This window comes from Mangifera indica, chromosome 3, assembly GCF_011075055.1.
Source record: "Mangifera indica cultivar Alphonso chromosome 3, CATAS_Mindica_2.1, whole genome shotgun sequence".
NCBI classification, from domain to species: domain Eukaryota; kingdom Viridiplantae; phylum Streptophyta; class Magnoliopsida; order Sapindales; family Anacardiaceae; genus Mangifera; species Mangifera indica.
In genome coordinates, this window is record NC_058139.1 from 8,397,755 (window position 1) to 8,410,217 (window position 12,463).

Sequence of the window (12,463 nt, forward strand, 5' to 3'; positions counted from 1 at the left end):
AAAATAATATTTAATTATTCGTAAACACTCCTAATGGTAATGTTTTAGTCACAATGATATTAACTTTTTTACTAGGCACTCTTCCATATATTTTTTAATGGAGGGTTTTACCAATAGTGTAAATTAGAGAGAATGACAGTACAAAAAAGAAAAAAAGGAAAATATATTATAAGTGCAAATTGTTGAATAACATTAGGAAATGTGTAATTTGGTATGATTCTATCATATAAATCCAATCTAATAATATTACACTTTTTATGATGTGATTTAGGAAAAGTCACACTCAGATAAATATGATCTTGTTAGATTGTATTTGGTGCATTTTAATTATTTGAGTCTCCAAATTGCACATTTTTATCTGATCTTGATGGATCAAGCAAGATTACATTTTTTTTAATGCAATTTCAATGTCAAATTCGGTCAGATTGTTGGTAATAATAGATAGTGATAATATTATAATATTACCAAAGTAGAATAGTTACAAGTAATATGAGCATTAACCATTTTAACTCTATATCATGACCTTATTCTGATAATAGAGTTAGATTTTAAGGGACAACTTGTAATTTATGAATTTGATTTCATGACATCTTAGGCATGAAATAATGAGTAATATTATGTATAAACATTTTTAAGTATATAATCAGTTGCATAAATAATATGTCATCATGTAAATGAGTGTTACTTTATCTTTAATTTAAAATCATCTATACTATACGATATCGCCACAACCACCACACCACACTGCCATGAACCATACACCACCTGTTCCACTACAACCACAACACTGCATTTCCACTACCCATACACCACCCCCACACTGCCACATCCCATTACCCTAATCACAGGCAAATCTTGTTCTGACTAGCATTGGGCCAATTCTTTTATGGCTCAAGAATGGATGAGGTCCATTTACTTATTCTTTTTCCACCGGTAAGGGCAAGGGCAACAGAGAGAGAGAAACATGAAAGTATTTGTTTCAAAGACAACATTGCTTTTGAAAGTAATTTTAGGTACTAGTTGATATTGTTTCAAATTCCAATTATTATCAAACATAAATTATTATTTGACTTTTAAAGCATATAATATAAAACATAGGTTTTCAAAAATGACTTTTCTTGGTAACAACAAAAATTTTGAAATAATAAAATTATTTATATAAATAATATATATAACTATATATAAAAATAATAATATATTATTATATAATTAAATATTATTTTATCTGTAATTTAAATTACATAATTATATAATAATATATTATTATTTATATATATAATATTACTCATTTTAAAATATATTGTTCTTGCTCTAATGATCAATACATAAAAGCAAAATAAAAAAATTGTATCAATGTATTAAAAATTGTAAAATTTTCCTGCAAAAAATAGAGTAATCATAAATGATATTTATTACAAAGTTCGATAATTTCACCAAAGTTGGAAAAAGTAAAAAAAAAAAAAGGGAAAATAAAGTCAGGAAAAAAAAAAAAAGGAAAAGGTCAAGGGTAGTTTTGTCAATCCAAGTTTTTAAAAATGATCTTTGCAAGAAATATGGAAACTTTCACCAAATCGACCCAAAAGGTCATTAATGCAAAAAAACCCTAATGCAAATTAGACCAACGTAAGGGTCATACTCGTCATTTCAACACAAAACCCCAAATTACACAATTCTTCCAAATTTCTATTTTTAGTGGAAAGCGATTTCAAAACCCTCCATTAAGCCGTGAATTCTCTCTTTTTATTTGTTCATGCAAACCCTAACCTTACTCATAACCATCCCAACTCAAAGCCAGACACTTCACACATTTCAATCCTTCTAGTTGATCGCTTCTTTGTATTGGATATTTTGTTTTGGGGCTGAAAGTTGGCAGGTTTGTGTTGAAAGTGGGTTTTTGTAAGTGTTTGGGTTTTTGTCTAAGCGGCGGTTGTGGCGGCGGTGTGTGGCGTTTGAGATGGTCACTAGTCGTGGGTCAGCGAGAATAGAAGGTGGGACTCAGATTTTGTCTGCGGGAGTAAGGAAAACCATCCAAACGATCAAAGAAATTGTGGGTAATCACTCTGATGCTGACATATATGTGGCTTTGAAAGACTCTAACATGGACCCAAATGAAACTGCTCAAAAGCTGCTTAATCAAGGTCAGTTCTTTTAGCGAGAAAATATAGTCTTTTTAAATGCCGATGTTTCTTCTAAGCGTGTGTTGGTTTATTTTGGTGGGCAGTTGGTTACTAGTTTTAAAAAATTCGGTTTTGTAGTGGCATTGCAATTTTTAATCTGTTTTGGTCGTTTTGTTTTTTACAGTAACATAGCAATTCCCATTTAACTACGGTATTTATGATGTAATAAGTTTCTTTATAGGTTCTTGAGGCAGAACTTTAAGGGATTTTCTTCATATATAATATTTCTTTTGATTGATATGTTTTGTTATTTAGAGCTTTATGCAACTGGCCATCAATGGTTGGAAATTTTTGTGTTTGTAAATTGAGAGAACTTGAATGTGTTAGTTTGGTGTTTTGTATAGAGAGAACTGAATTTGTGTAATAGTTCTCAAAGATGATGGTTTCCTTTTGTTTGAACATTTGTTATGTGTGATAGCATTTGTTTGTTTATTTATCTGTTGAAATATTTTTTTGGTTTAATATTTTATTAATGGCATTTTGTTCTGTTCTTCAGATCCATTCCTTGAGGTAAAGAGAAGAAGAGACAAGAAGAAAGAGGTACAATTTTGTTTAGACATTTTTTTCATTATCTGTTAATTTTTATCGGACCTATCCTGCTTTCAATATTTTCTACTGTTACAGTTGTTGAAATTTAAAAAACTAGGATATACCATCGAGGTTCAATGATGTTGTTGTTTTTCACCTCCATATATTAAATATTGTATGTTATTTTGATTTTGTTTTCTATACTATCGAACTAGGATTGATGGGAAAAATTTATAGTTAGTAATCATGTTTACATCTGAAGGAAATTTGTTGCTTCTTCTCCTGCCTGTAAAACAGGTGTATGCTGAGTGAAGTTCTAGGAAATCCAGACAGTATTGTACATATTTAAATGTTCAACCACCATTTTTTTTTCCTTTTTATTCTTTTTGACCTTTAGAGGCAAACTTGTTGTGTGTTTTATTCTGTCATTTGAAAATACTGATAGGGGTAATGGTAAATGATACATTTTATAACTCTGTAAAATTTTTATTTTGATTCGAATCCATTGATATTATTAACCAGAAGTGTAGTGAACTTCATTTTCAAGTTGATTTCATTGTGAAAGCTGTTCTAATTTAGTATTTTTTCTTCCCAATACATATGTACTTAGCCTCAGAGTGTGGGCTCCAAGGTTTCAGCTGTACCAAGAAAAAAATCAGAGAATTATGTTCCAATGACTAAAGTGCGTACGTTTACTGATCGTAATGGTCGAAGAGGTGGCTATACTCGGAATGCTTTACCTGGTAATGAAAATTTTGACCTATTAATTGTTTACACCTTGCTTTATCATTGACCCATTAAATTTTTTTTTTTTTAAGCTACTTTACATACTCAGACCATGTCAAAATTGTTTCTTCATTGTTTTTTATGAGGCAATTTTATTTCTCTTCTGTTGATGAATAAGCTCTTACTAGATGCAGGAATTAATCGAGAGTTCCGTGTTGTGAGAGACAACAGAGTGAATCAAAATACAATTAAGGAGATGGATTCTCCTCTGCCACAGTGCTCAACATCTACTGATGATATGGTGGCCCCCAATGCTGCTGGAAAGGGGTAGGCTTCTGTTGGTACTGTGTGCTTTACTTGTACATTGGAGGTGACCCCAAATTAGCATAATCTATTTCCTCTACCAATAGATATTTCTTCTTTGATATATCTTTCTTGTGGTTTTCATTGCTGAATCTTGATTGTAATTAGAATGGAATTGAACATGGTCCTTTTACTTTTTCAGTGGCCCAACAGGAATTCCAAATAGTCAAAATCCCTCTTTTGGACAGAGTTTATCTCAGTCTTTGAATGGACCATCAGATTTGCGGCATAGACCTACTCGAGATTCTAATGTTGGTGGTACTGATAGGAGAGAAGCACCTGATGCAAAAAAGACTACCGTTCCTGGTACAGTTGCTCGGGTGCAAGTGGTGAAAGCTAACAATTCTCAAGAACAATCTGCAACACTGGCATTGAGCAATTCTGTTGGGGTATACTTTTCCTCTACAGATCCTGTTCATGTGCCATCTCCTGATTCAAGATCTTCTGCTGCTGTTGGAGCTATTAAGCGTGAAGTTGGGGTTGTGGGTGGTGGGCGACAGTCTAGTGAAAATGCTGCCAAAGATTCCTCTGCAACAAGTAGTTCTTTCTCAAATTCGCTTTTGGGAAGGGATAATTCTTCAGAATCATTTCAACCATTCCTTGCAATTTCTAAAGCTGACCAACTTAAACAAGGTATTGCGAGCGGTTCTGGAATGTCCAGTATTCCAGTCAGCAGGGCTTTGTTTACTAATCATTATACCGGAAAGTCACACCAGCAAGCTGTTGGTCATCAAAAAGGTATATTTCTTGCAAAATTTGAGCATCCATATAATATTTCTTGTTAAAAGGGAGCAATGCTTTAATTTGAAAAGTAAAGCAACTCCATTTGTATATCTCTTTCTTATATATTTTAGTGGAATTAAACTATGCGTCATCAAATAAATATATAACACAGTTGTTGGATTGAATTTATTTGCTAGTTTGAAACTAATCAGAAGCTTAACAATTTTCTCTCTTGTTGAACCACAGGGTTCATAGGAATTACAAATGGATTTATATGATTCTCTGTTAGAAATGTTTTATTTCCTCATCTATTTAATTTGATGTTGTAAATGTCGTGTGTCATGATTCAAATTTCAGCTTTTCATAGCTCGGCTCGGTTTGCATATACTAGAGCTCGAGTTCAAGCTCGAGCTCGTGGAAGCTAAGCTTGAACTCGGCTCGAATTTGGCTTGGTTCGGTTTGAATCCAGCCCTAATTAGAATGTTGGGGGAGTGGGGAGCTTGCTGATCAGTACTTGGCATATTTGAAATGTATCAGAAAAAAATGACAGTACTAATTTGTACCATTTGTTGACAAGTAGGTAGATTTCTTTTGGTGTGTATTATTGAGAAAGAGTTGATGATGGTGCCTTGTATGAGCACTAAGTTATCAAGTTGCTATTGTCTTCTTTCGACAATCATCATTTGTGGTGGTTTGTGCAAAAATGTTTTTCTTACTTCCCTTTTGAAAATTATTCAGTTCATGGAAGATATTCAGAATTCTGAAGTGCAAAATTAGTTTAATAATTAGATGCTTTATCCCTTGTTTTTCTGTAAATCTTTTGGACATAATTGGCTATTTTCTTTCAATGCAGCTTCACAACATAATAAGGAGTGGAAACCAAAATTGAGCCAAAAATCAAGTGTAATTGGGCCTGGAGTGATTGGAATTCCTACTAAATCTACATCAGTTCCTGCTGACAATTCTAAAGGATCGGAGTCAGATGCGGCAAAATTACATGATAAACTCTCTCGAGTAAACATATATGAAAATCAGAATGTAATCATAGCCCAGCATATTCGAGTCCCTGAGACTGATCGCCGTAGGTTGACTTTCGGTAGTTTCGGAGTAGATTTTGATTCCTCTCAGAGTTTTGGATCTGGATTTCAAGCAATTGGTGCTACTGAAGAATCAAATAGTGAATCTGCTGCAAGGTTGGTGTTTTATGTAAGTAATTAATTGCTTTCAATTGATATGCACACACAGCCATTCTTATATTGGACTAGTAATTCTGAATTTTCTCTTACATTGAAGTTTCCTTGTAATTTGGCTGAATTATGTCTTTTTTCCTGGTGGACTTGGGAATTAAAGTAGTGATTCCCTGGAGGGTTATGTTAATATTCATGGACATATCTATTTCATTTGAAAATAACATGTATGCATGTAAAAAATCTGTTGGGTTATGGAGTAGTGGAATAATAATTATAGGATGGTATAAATTAATGTGTGACAGCATTATTCTGGTGGCAGTTTGTCTGTAGCTGCTCCTAAGTCCTCTGCTGATGAGGTTTCTGGCAACAAGCCAGTGGATATTCTAGATGACCAAATAAGAAATTCTGGATCTGACTCACCAGCATCAGGTGAAGCATCTGAGCATCAATTGCCTGATGATATTAAAGAGACTTCAAGTCCTAAGAATTTGGACAACTATGGTGATGTTGGATTGGTTCTGGAAAATAACCAATCCTATGTTCTTTCAGAGTCACAACAGCAGCAAGATCCTTCTGAGTTGGCAAGTTTCTCGGTGAGCTCATTCTAAGGATACTTAATTTTAACTGTTATCTGTTATCTTAACATGGAGCTTTGAGTCTAGTTATTGCTTGACAGTTAACAGTAGTGTACAGACTATGTTTAGGGCTTACTTATAAATAAAGAATGTTTACAGTTCTTATCTATTTCATTGCTTGTTTGCAATTTTTCATTCTTATCTGAATTGCTTTTCTGGCAGGCATATGATCCCCAGACTGGTTATGATATGCCATATTTCAGACCGGGTATGGATGAAACTGTACGAGGACAAGGACTACCTTCTCCTCAGGAGGTAAATGATTGTCATATTAATGCACATTCTTAAATAGATATGAAGTCCATCATTCATAAGTTACCTGTGCTTGTGCGCTCATAAATTAGTTCATAATTTATTTTCTGTCCTTAAAATCAACTCACAAATGTGGTTAGTTTGATTTTATTTTCTGTAAACCAATTTATTGCCATTTTATTTGGTTTTACTAGCCTAGCTGATTTTTTCAAATTCTGATGAATACAGTCCCTGGCCTCACATACCTCCAACAACATCCCAGCATCAACAATTACCATGGTACAGCAGCAGCAACCACCACAAATGACCCAGATGTATCCGCAAGTCCATGTTTCCCATTACACTAACCTTATGCCATACCGCCAATTCATCTCCCCACTTTATGTACCACAGATGGCTGTGCCTGGCTATTCTAGTAACCCTGCCTACCCACATCCATCAAATGGCAGCAGTTACTTGCTAATGCCAGGAGGTAGTTCACCTCTCAGTGCAAATGGTCTTAAGTATGGAATTCAGCAATTTAAGCCTGTTCCTGCAGGCAGTCCCACTGGGTTTGGAAATTTTACAAGTCCAACAGGGTATACCATCAATGGTCCTAATGTGGTTGGGAGTGCTGCTGGGCTTGAAGATTCATCTCGAATGAAATACAAAGATGGAAACCTTTATGTTCCAAATCCACAGGTGAAAAATTATAGTACTCTCTTGTGGTAGCCACTGATTCTCTCGTTTTTTATAAAGTCTTAGTTAAGCACACAGGAAATATCTACAGGCTCAGTCGGTTTATCATCTTAAACATCAATGATACATTATCATGCTATTATGTGTATGAGGTTTTGTTCTGATTTGAATACACCTGGAAAATTAATTTATGGGTTGAATATGCAGTGTTCTGGTTACAGTGATAAAAATACATGGATTTAATATACTGATAACATTATAAAAATTTATTTTATTGTATGAGTATGAAGTTCACTTTGGAATTTTTACATATGACATGGCAGGCTGAGACATCCGAACTTTGGATTCAGAACCCAAGAGATCTTCCAGGCTTGCAGTCAGCTCAATACTACAACATACCTGCACAAACATCTCACCCAGCTTATTTGCCATCCCATGCTGGCCATGCTTCCTTCAGTGCAGCTGTACCACAATCGTCGCACATGCAGTTCCCAGGCATGTACCATCCAACGCCACAACCTGCTGCAATGGCCAATCCACACCATTTGGGGCCTGCCATGGGTGGTAATATTGGAGTTGGGGTTGCCCCAGCTGCTCCTGGAGCACAAGTTGGTGCATATCAGCAGCCTCAATTGGGAAATTTCAATTGGACTCCAAACTTTTGAAAGAAAATCCAAATCTAACCCCTACCTCCTTGTAAGGGATTGAAGTAGCTATATAAAGTTTTGAGTTTTCTTTGTGGAATGAGTAACCCATATATCATTTTCTCGATTAATGCATCAAGTGGTGTTCATTTTCCACCTGCTCCTTTTTTGTTAATATGTTAGCAAACTCTTATAATCCTAATCTCATGATTACACTTGTTAAGTAAATAGTGTTTCTGGATTTACATATGAATGCATCTCCTCTGCCTGTAGCTAAAGCCTAAAGGTAGATTCAAGTGCATGTGCAGATGGGAACTCTGTACAGGGGAATCAAATTTCAATTTCAATTTCCATTAATGTGTCTTCTTTTAAAGAGATAGATTTGTTATTGTTGAGTTGTGTTTCCTTTGTCAGAGAACAAAAGGGAAAGAAGAAGAAGGGCATTGTTGTGTGTCTTTTCTTTCTCTCTTCACTTTTGATCAGACTGCTGCTTTCTTCCTTGGGATCACCAAAACATTCCTTTCCAATGCTTTCATATTTCTGCATTTGGGGCTTTCAACTTTATTAGCCAACCACACCCCTCTCCTTTATCTCCTTCCAATGTGAAATCAAAACCCCCATTTCAAAGCCCCTTCCTTATCTCTCTACTTTCCATGTCATTGTGATATTTTCAGTCTTTTGAATCAAGTCATTATAACAGGAGAAAAAGAAGAATTAGATTTATTGATCATGAGATACACACTTAAGGAAGATATGTTAATGCCATTCTTTATAGTGAATGAATGAATGACCCATATAAGAATAGTGTGATTCTATATCGAAACTATAGTGTGTTCTAATCTCTCCTTGTCCATGAGTGATAAAAAGGGTTATAAAGCTTTTCTAGGGGAAGGAAAACCTTGATAAGAATAACTATTTCAAAGTTATAGAAATTGGATTAAAATCAATTATAATCATTGACGAACATGAATAAAATTATTTGTACAAATATTTCTTTCTAATTTATTTACATTAATTAATGTTTTGTATCACATCAAAATCATTTAATCACATATCATCATATTAGGTAGTATAAGTTAATAAAAATTTAATAATTGATAACAAATTGTATTGAATGCACTCTCAACATTAGGGTTTTTTTAATCATGTACCATGCATTTTACATCAAACAAGGATGTGTTTATGATTAATGTGATCTTTAAATTTAGGCCAAAGGACTTGTTCCCACCAATGTTTAGTATATTTCTAAACTCCCATCTGCGAAGTTTTAAAAACCCAGACATTTATCATTTTGTTAAAATTTTCTGTTAAGGTTAAGGATGAAATTGTCATTTAATAAAACAATTTTAAAAACTAAATTTTATCACATTCCCCCTCCATTCATTTAAAAATTTAATAATTTTCTCCCACCTAAAGTTCGAAAAGTGACAATTTTTTTCCTAAGTTTTTTTTTTTCTTCTCTTCAATGACCCATTCCTTTCCGACCATTGGCCATCATTCCCTTCCTCAGCTAGATTTTTCTTTTGTATCCCTTCCTCGGTTGGCAGTATGAGATGAAGACGTGAAGACGATTTGTCTTCATCTTAGACGAAAATGAAAGGAGAGGAAGGAAGAGAGACCGGCCTAGGGAGAAGAAGGATCTGGGAAGGTTGGTTGATGGTCGGAAAGGAATGGGTTGCTAGAGAAAAGGAGGTAAAAAAAAAGATTAGGAGAAAAATGGTCACTTTTCAAACTTTAAATGAGAAAAAATTGTTAGATTTTTAAACAGAAGGAAGGGAACTATGATAAAATTTTAGTTTTTTAAATATTTTTTTTTAAATAATGGTTTTACTCTTAATCTTCTATGAAAATTTTAACAGAATGGTGAGTGTTTGAGTTTTTAAAATTTTACGGGTGAAAATTTAAAAATACACTAAATCTTAGGTGGGAATAAGTCTTTTGGCCTTAAATTTATATGAAGTTGGGAGTTCTAATGAAAGGATTGAAATGGGCCAATTAAGCATGCAAATGGAATCTTAAAATCAGGACCATCAATGATACCAATTTAACACTTTAGTAATTGAAAATTAAGAAGAAAATTCCAAATATACAGGATCAAATTAGCCAATTAAGCTAGGTTGGCATAAGGTGGAGACATCTTTTATATTCAATTCATAATCAAAAGACTTGAATGTGGCAGCCACCAGACCAGCATTAATTTAGAGCTAGTGCTTTTGTGACCCAAGAAATCAACATTAGTCCAATATTCATCAATCAAATCAACCAACAAAATGTGATGGGCATGGGCATGCCATGAAAGAAAATAATTTTTGTCACGCTAGTTAAAGTGCATGTGCACTTCTTGATTTGATTTGATTTGTTCATATATATTAATTATAATGTGTTAACTTACAAAAATATTAATTAATTAAATGGCTATATAAATTAAAATCACCTTTTTGGGTTTTGATTGTGTTAAGGTAATTAGCTTTTTAGTGTCCATACTATTGTTAAGGACTTTTATATAGATTACATATTTAATACATGTTTAAGAGGGAAAAAAAAAAGGGACGTTGTTGAGAATGCTTTTTGAAAAAGCACTTAATTTGTTTTTTTTTTAAAATGCTTATTGAGAAATCATTCTTATAAGTAATTAAATCTTCTTACAAATGTTCATGTTATCCCAAAATACGAATCTTGTTAGGTGATATTAGTAATTAACGTATAGATTCACTGATGTTGGTAAACATTAAAAGAAAAAATTTAATTATATTTCGTTGTGTCGAAGTTTATAAAATTGTATTTTATTATTAAAGAATATTTTTTTTGTGATGGAAGGAATCTTACTTGATTTCACTAGACAGATAAACAATGATTGAATCCATAATTACTGTATTGGATAAAATCAAAATTTTGCTATGTTATGTTTAGTTATTCAAGCTTAAACTAGTCAACATATGATTTTTTTCACACCAGGGAAAAACTCATGTTATTGTTAGAAAATATTTAAAGTATATCAATTTAGTTAATTTTTTTGTCTTAAAAATATAATAAAATTAAACATACATATTTTGAATACATAAATAGTTACACACTTAATATATATCATTATGTGATTGAATAATTTTGAATTAAATATAAAATAATATCTAATCACATGATAAAATATATAAGTATGTATCTATATGTCTATTTAAAATTGATACGCATAATATTACTCTAAAATAAATATATAAAATTTTGTCTCTTAAATATTAATATTCTAATTGGCATCATATAAAAATGAACATTCCCACATAAGAATTATAGTTCTTAAATGCATCATGCAACGTATTTCTCTATGTCTATGCTCAAGTTTTTTTTTATATTAGTTGATGGTAAGTTTACGCATTAATTTGCTAGCATACAAAAATAAGTAATGAAGTAGAAGTCTAAAAACACCTTTTAAAATAAATGGATCAAAGTATACACAATGGGAGAAATTTAAAAAAAAGTGGTAGGAAGGAAACAATTATAAATGGTGTGTCAAATCTAGTGGGAAAATCAAATCAAATCATCAATGGTGGAGGCTTGATTCAGCTTGTAAAATACCCACCAAGCATATGTTTATTTAACTTTTTTATTCATATTATTCTTAGCAAGGAAGAAGATGATGATGATGATTACTGAAAATGGGCAAAAGGAGACTTTTGAATGCCTTAATTGTTAGGGCATGTCAAGGGACACACTTAGTTGGGTCCCCAAATTAGTCACTTCAATTCTTTTAATCTATATGGAATCTTGTGTTTCAATATGGAGCTCACAATACATCATCATCCCTCTATACTATGGCTTGAAAGGGATCTCTCACCCTCCTTAGAAAATCCTAATTGATCAATGTTAAATTAAAATATTTAATACTTATCTTAATAAATTTTGATGGTAGATACTAATTTATTTGATTGAATAAAATTACATTTAGTTTTTTATAAATAAATTATATAAATTGAGATAACAGTGTATGATTAGGTGATATAATTATTTATTTTTTCTCTTACTTCAAAAACACTAAATTAGTTGTTATTACTATAGTTTGTACAAAAAGTCTGTACATATAATATTACTCTATTAAATTATTATTATCATTAAATTTTTAGTTTCATATTTTGTTTGCATTTGTTATCATAAGAATTTCAAACTTGTAAGATTATTCAAATTATTTGATGAGTTTTGATGAATAATATATACTTTCTATATTAATTGTGTAAATGTATCCAATGCAATGCAATAATGCAAAATTATCTTGAGTTTGAAGCGAAGCTATATAAGGTGGGGAGATGGATTGAAATAATAACCAAGAGGAATTAATAAATGATGAGTCCCATAAAGTTTAGGAGCCACGAGTGTTATCATTGCCCTAATGACCACCATCCCCTTTTGATCATGCTCTCTCCATCTCTCTTTCTTCTTTTTCTTTTCTCTCCAAAAGCTCACACAAATTAACAAATTAAAGATATGGCCAACCCAGTTTCATCTTCCTGTGTTCATACTGCCCAGATGTTCTTTCTTTGCCTTCGTCGCTCTAGTTC

General features: G+C 32.6%; 1 protein-coding gene across 4 annotated transcripts; it reads left to right on the forward strand.

Annotated features, from left to right (window-relative positions):
- The first annotated feature begins 1,702 nt into the window (after positions 1 to 1,702).
- LOC123211793 (GBF-interacting protein 1-like) lies at positions 1,703 to 8,072 on the forward strand. Of its 4 annotated transcripts, none has more exons than XM_044630692.1 (10): positions 1,703 to 2,138; positions 2,674 to 2,717; positions 3,316 to 3,448; positions 3,620 to 3,758; positions 3,937 to 4,532; positions 5,371 to 5,710; positions 6,027 to 6,300; positions 6,505 to 6,597; positions 6,823 to 7,275; positions 7,596 to 8,072. In XM_044630692.1, exons 1-10 carry the CDS (start codon positions 1,955 to 1,957, stop codon positions 7,935 to 7,937), a joined length of 2,598 nt encoding a protein of 865 aa, XP_044486627.1. In that variant the 5' UTR covers positions 1,703 to 1,954; the 3' UTR covers positions 7,938 to 8,072. The 4 variants fall into 4 exon arrangements, with proteins under 4 accessions (XP_044486627.1, XP_044486628.1, XP_044486629.1 ...); XM_044630693.1 differs by having other exon boundaries at positions 3,626 to 3,758; XM_044630694.1 differs by having other exon boundaries at positions 3,322 to 3,448.
- Positions 8,073 to 12,463: the final 4,391 nt, after the last annotated feature.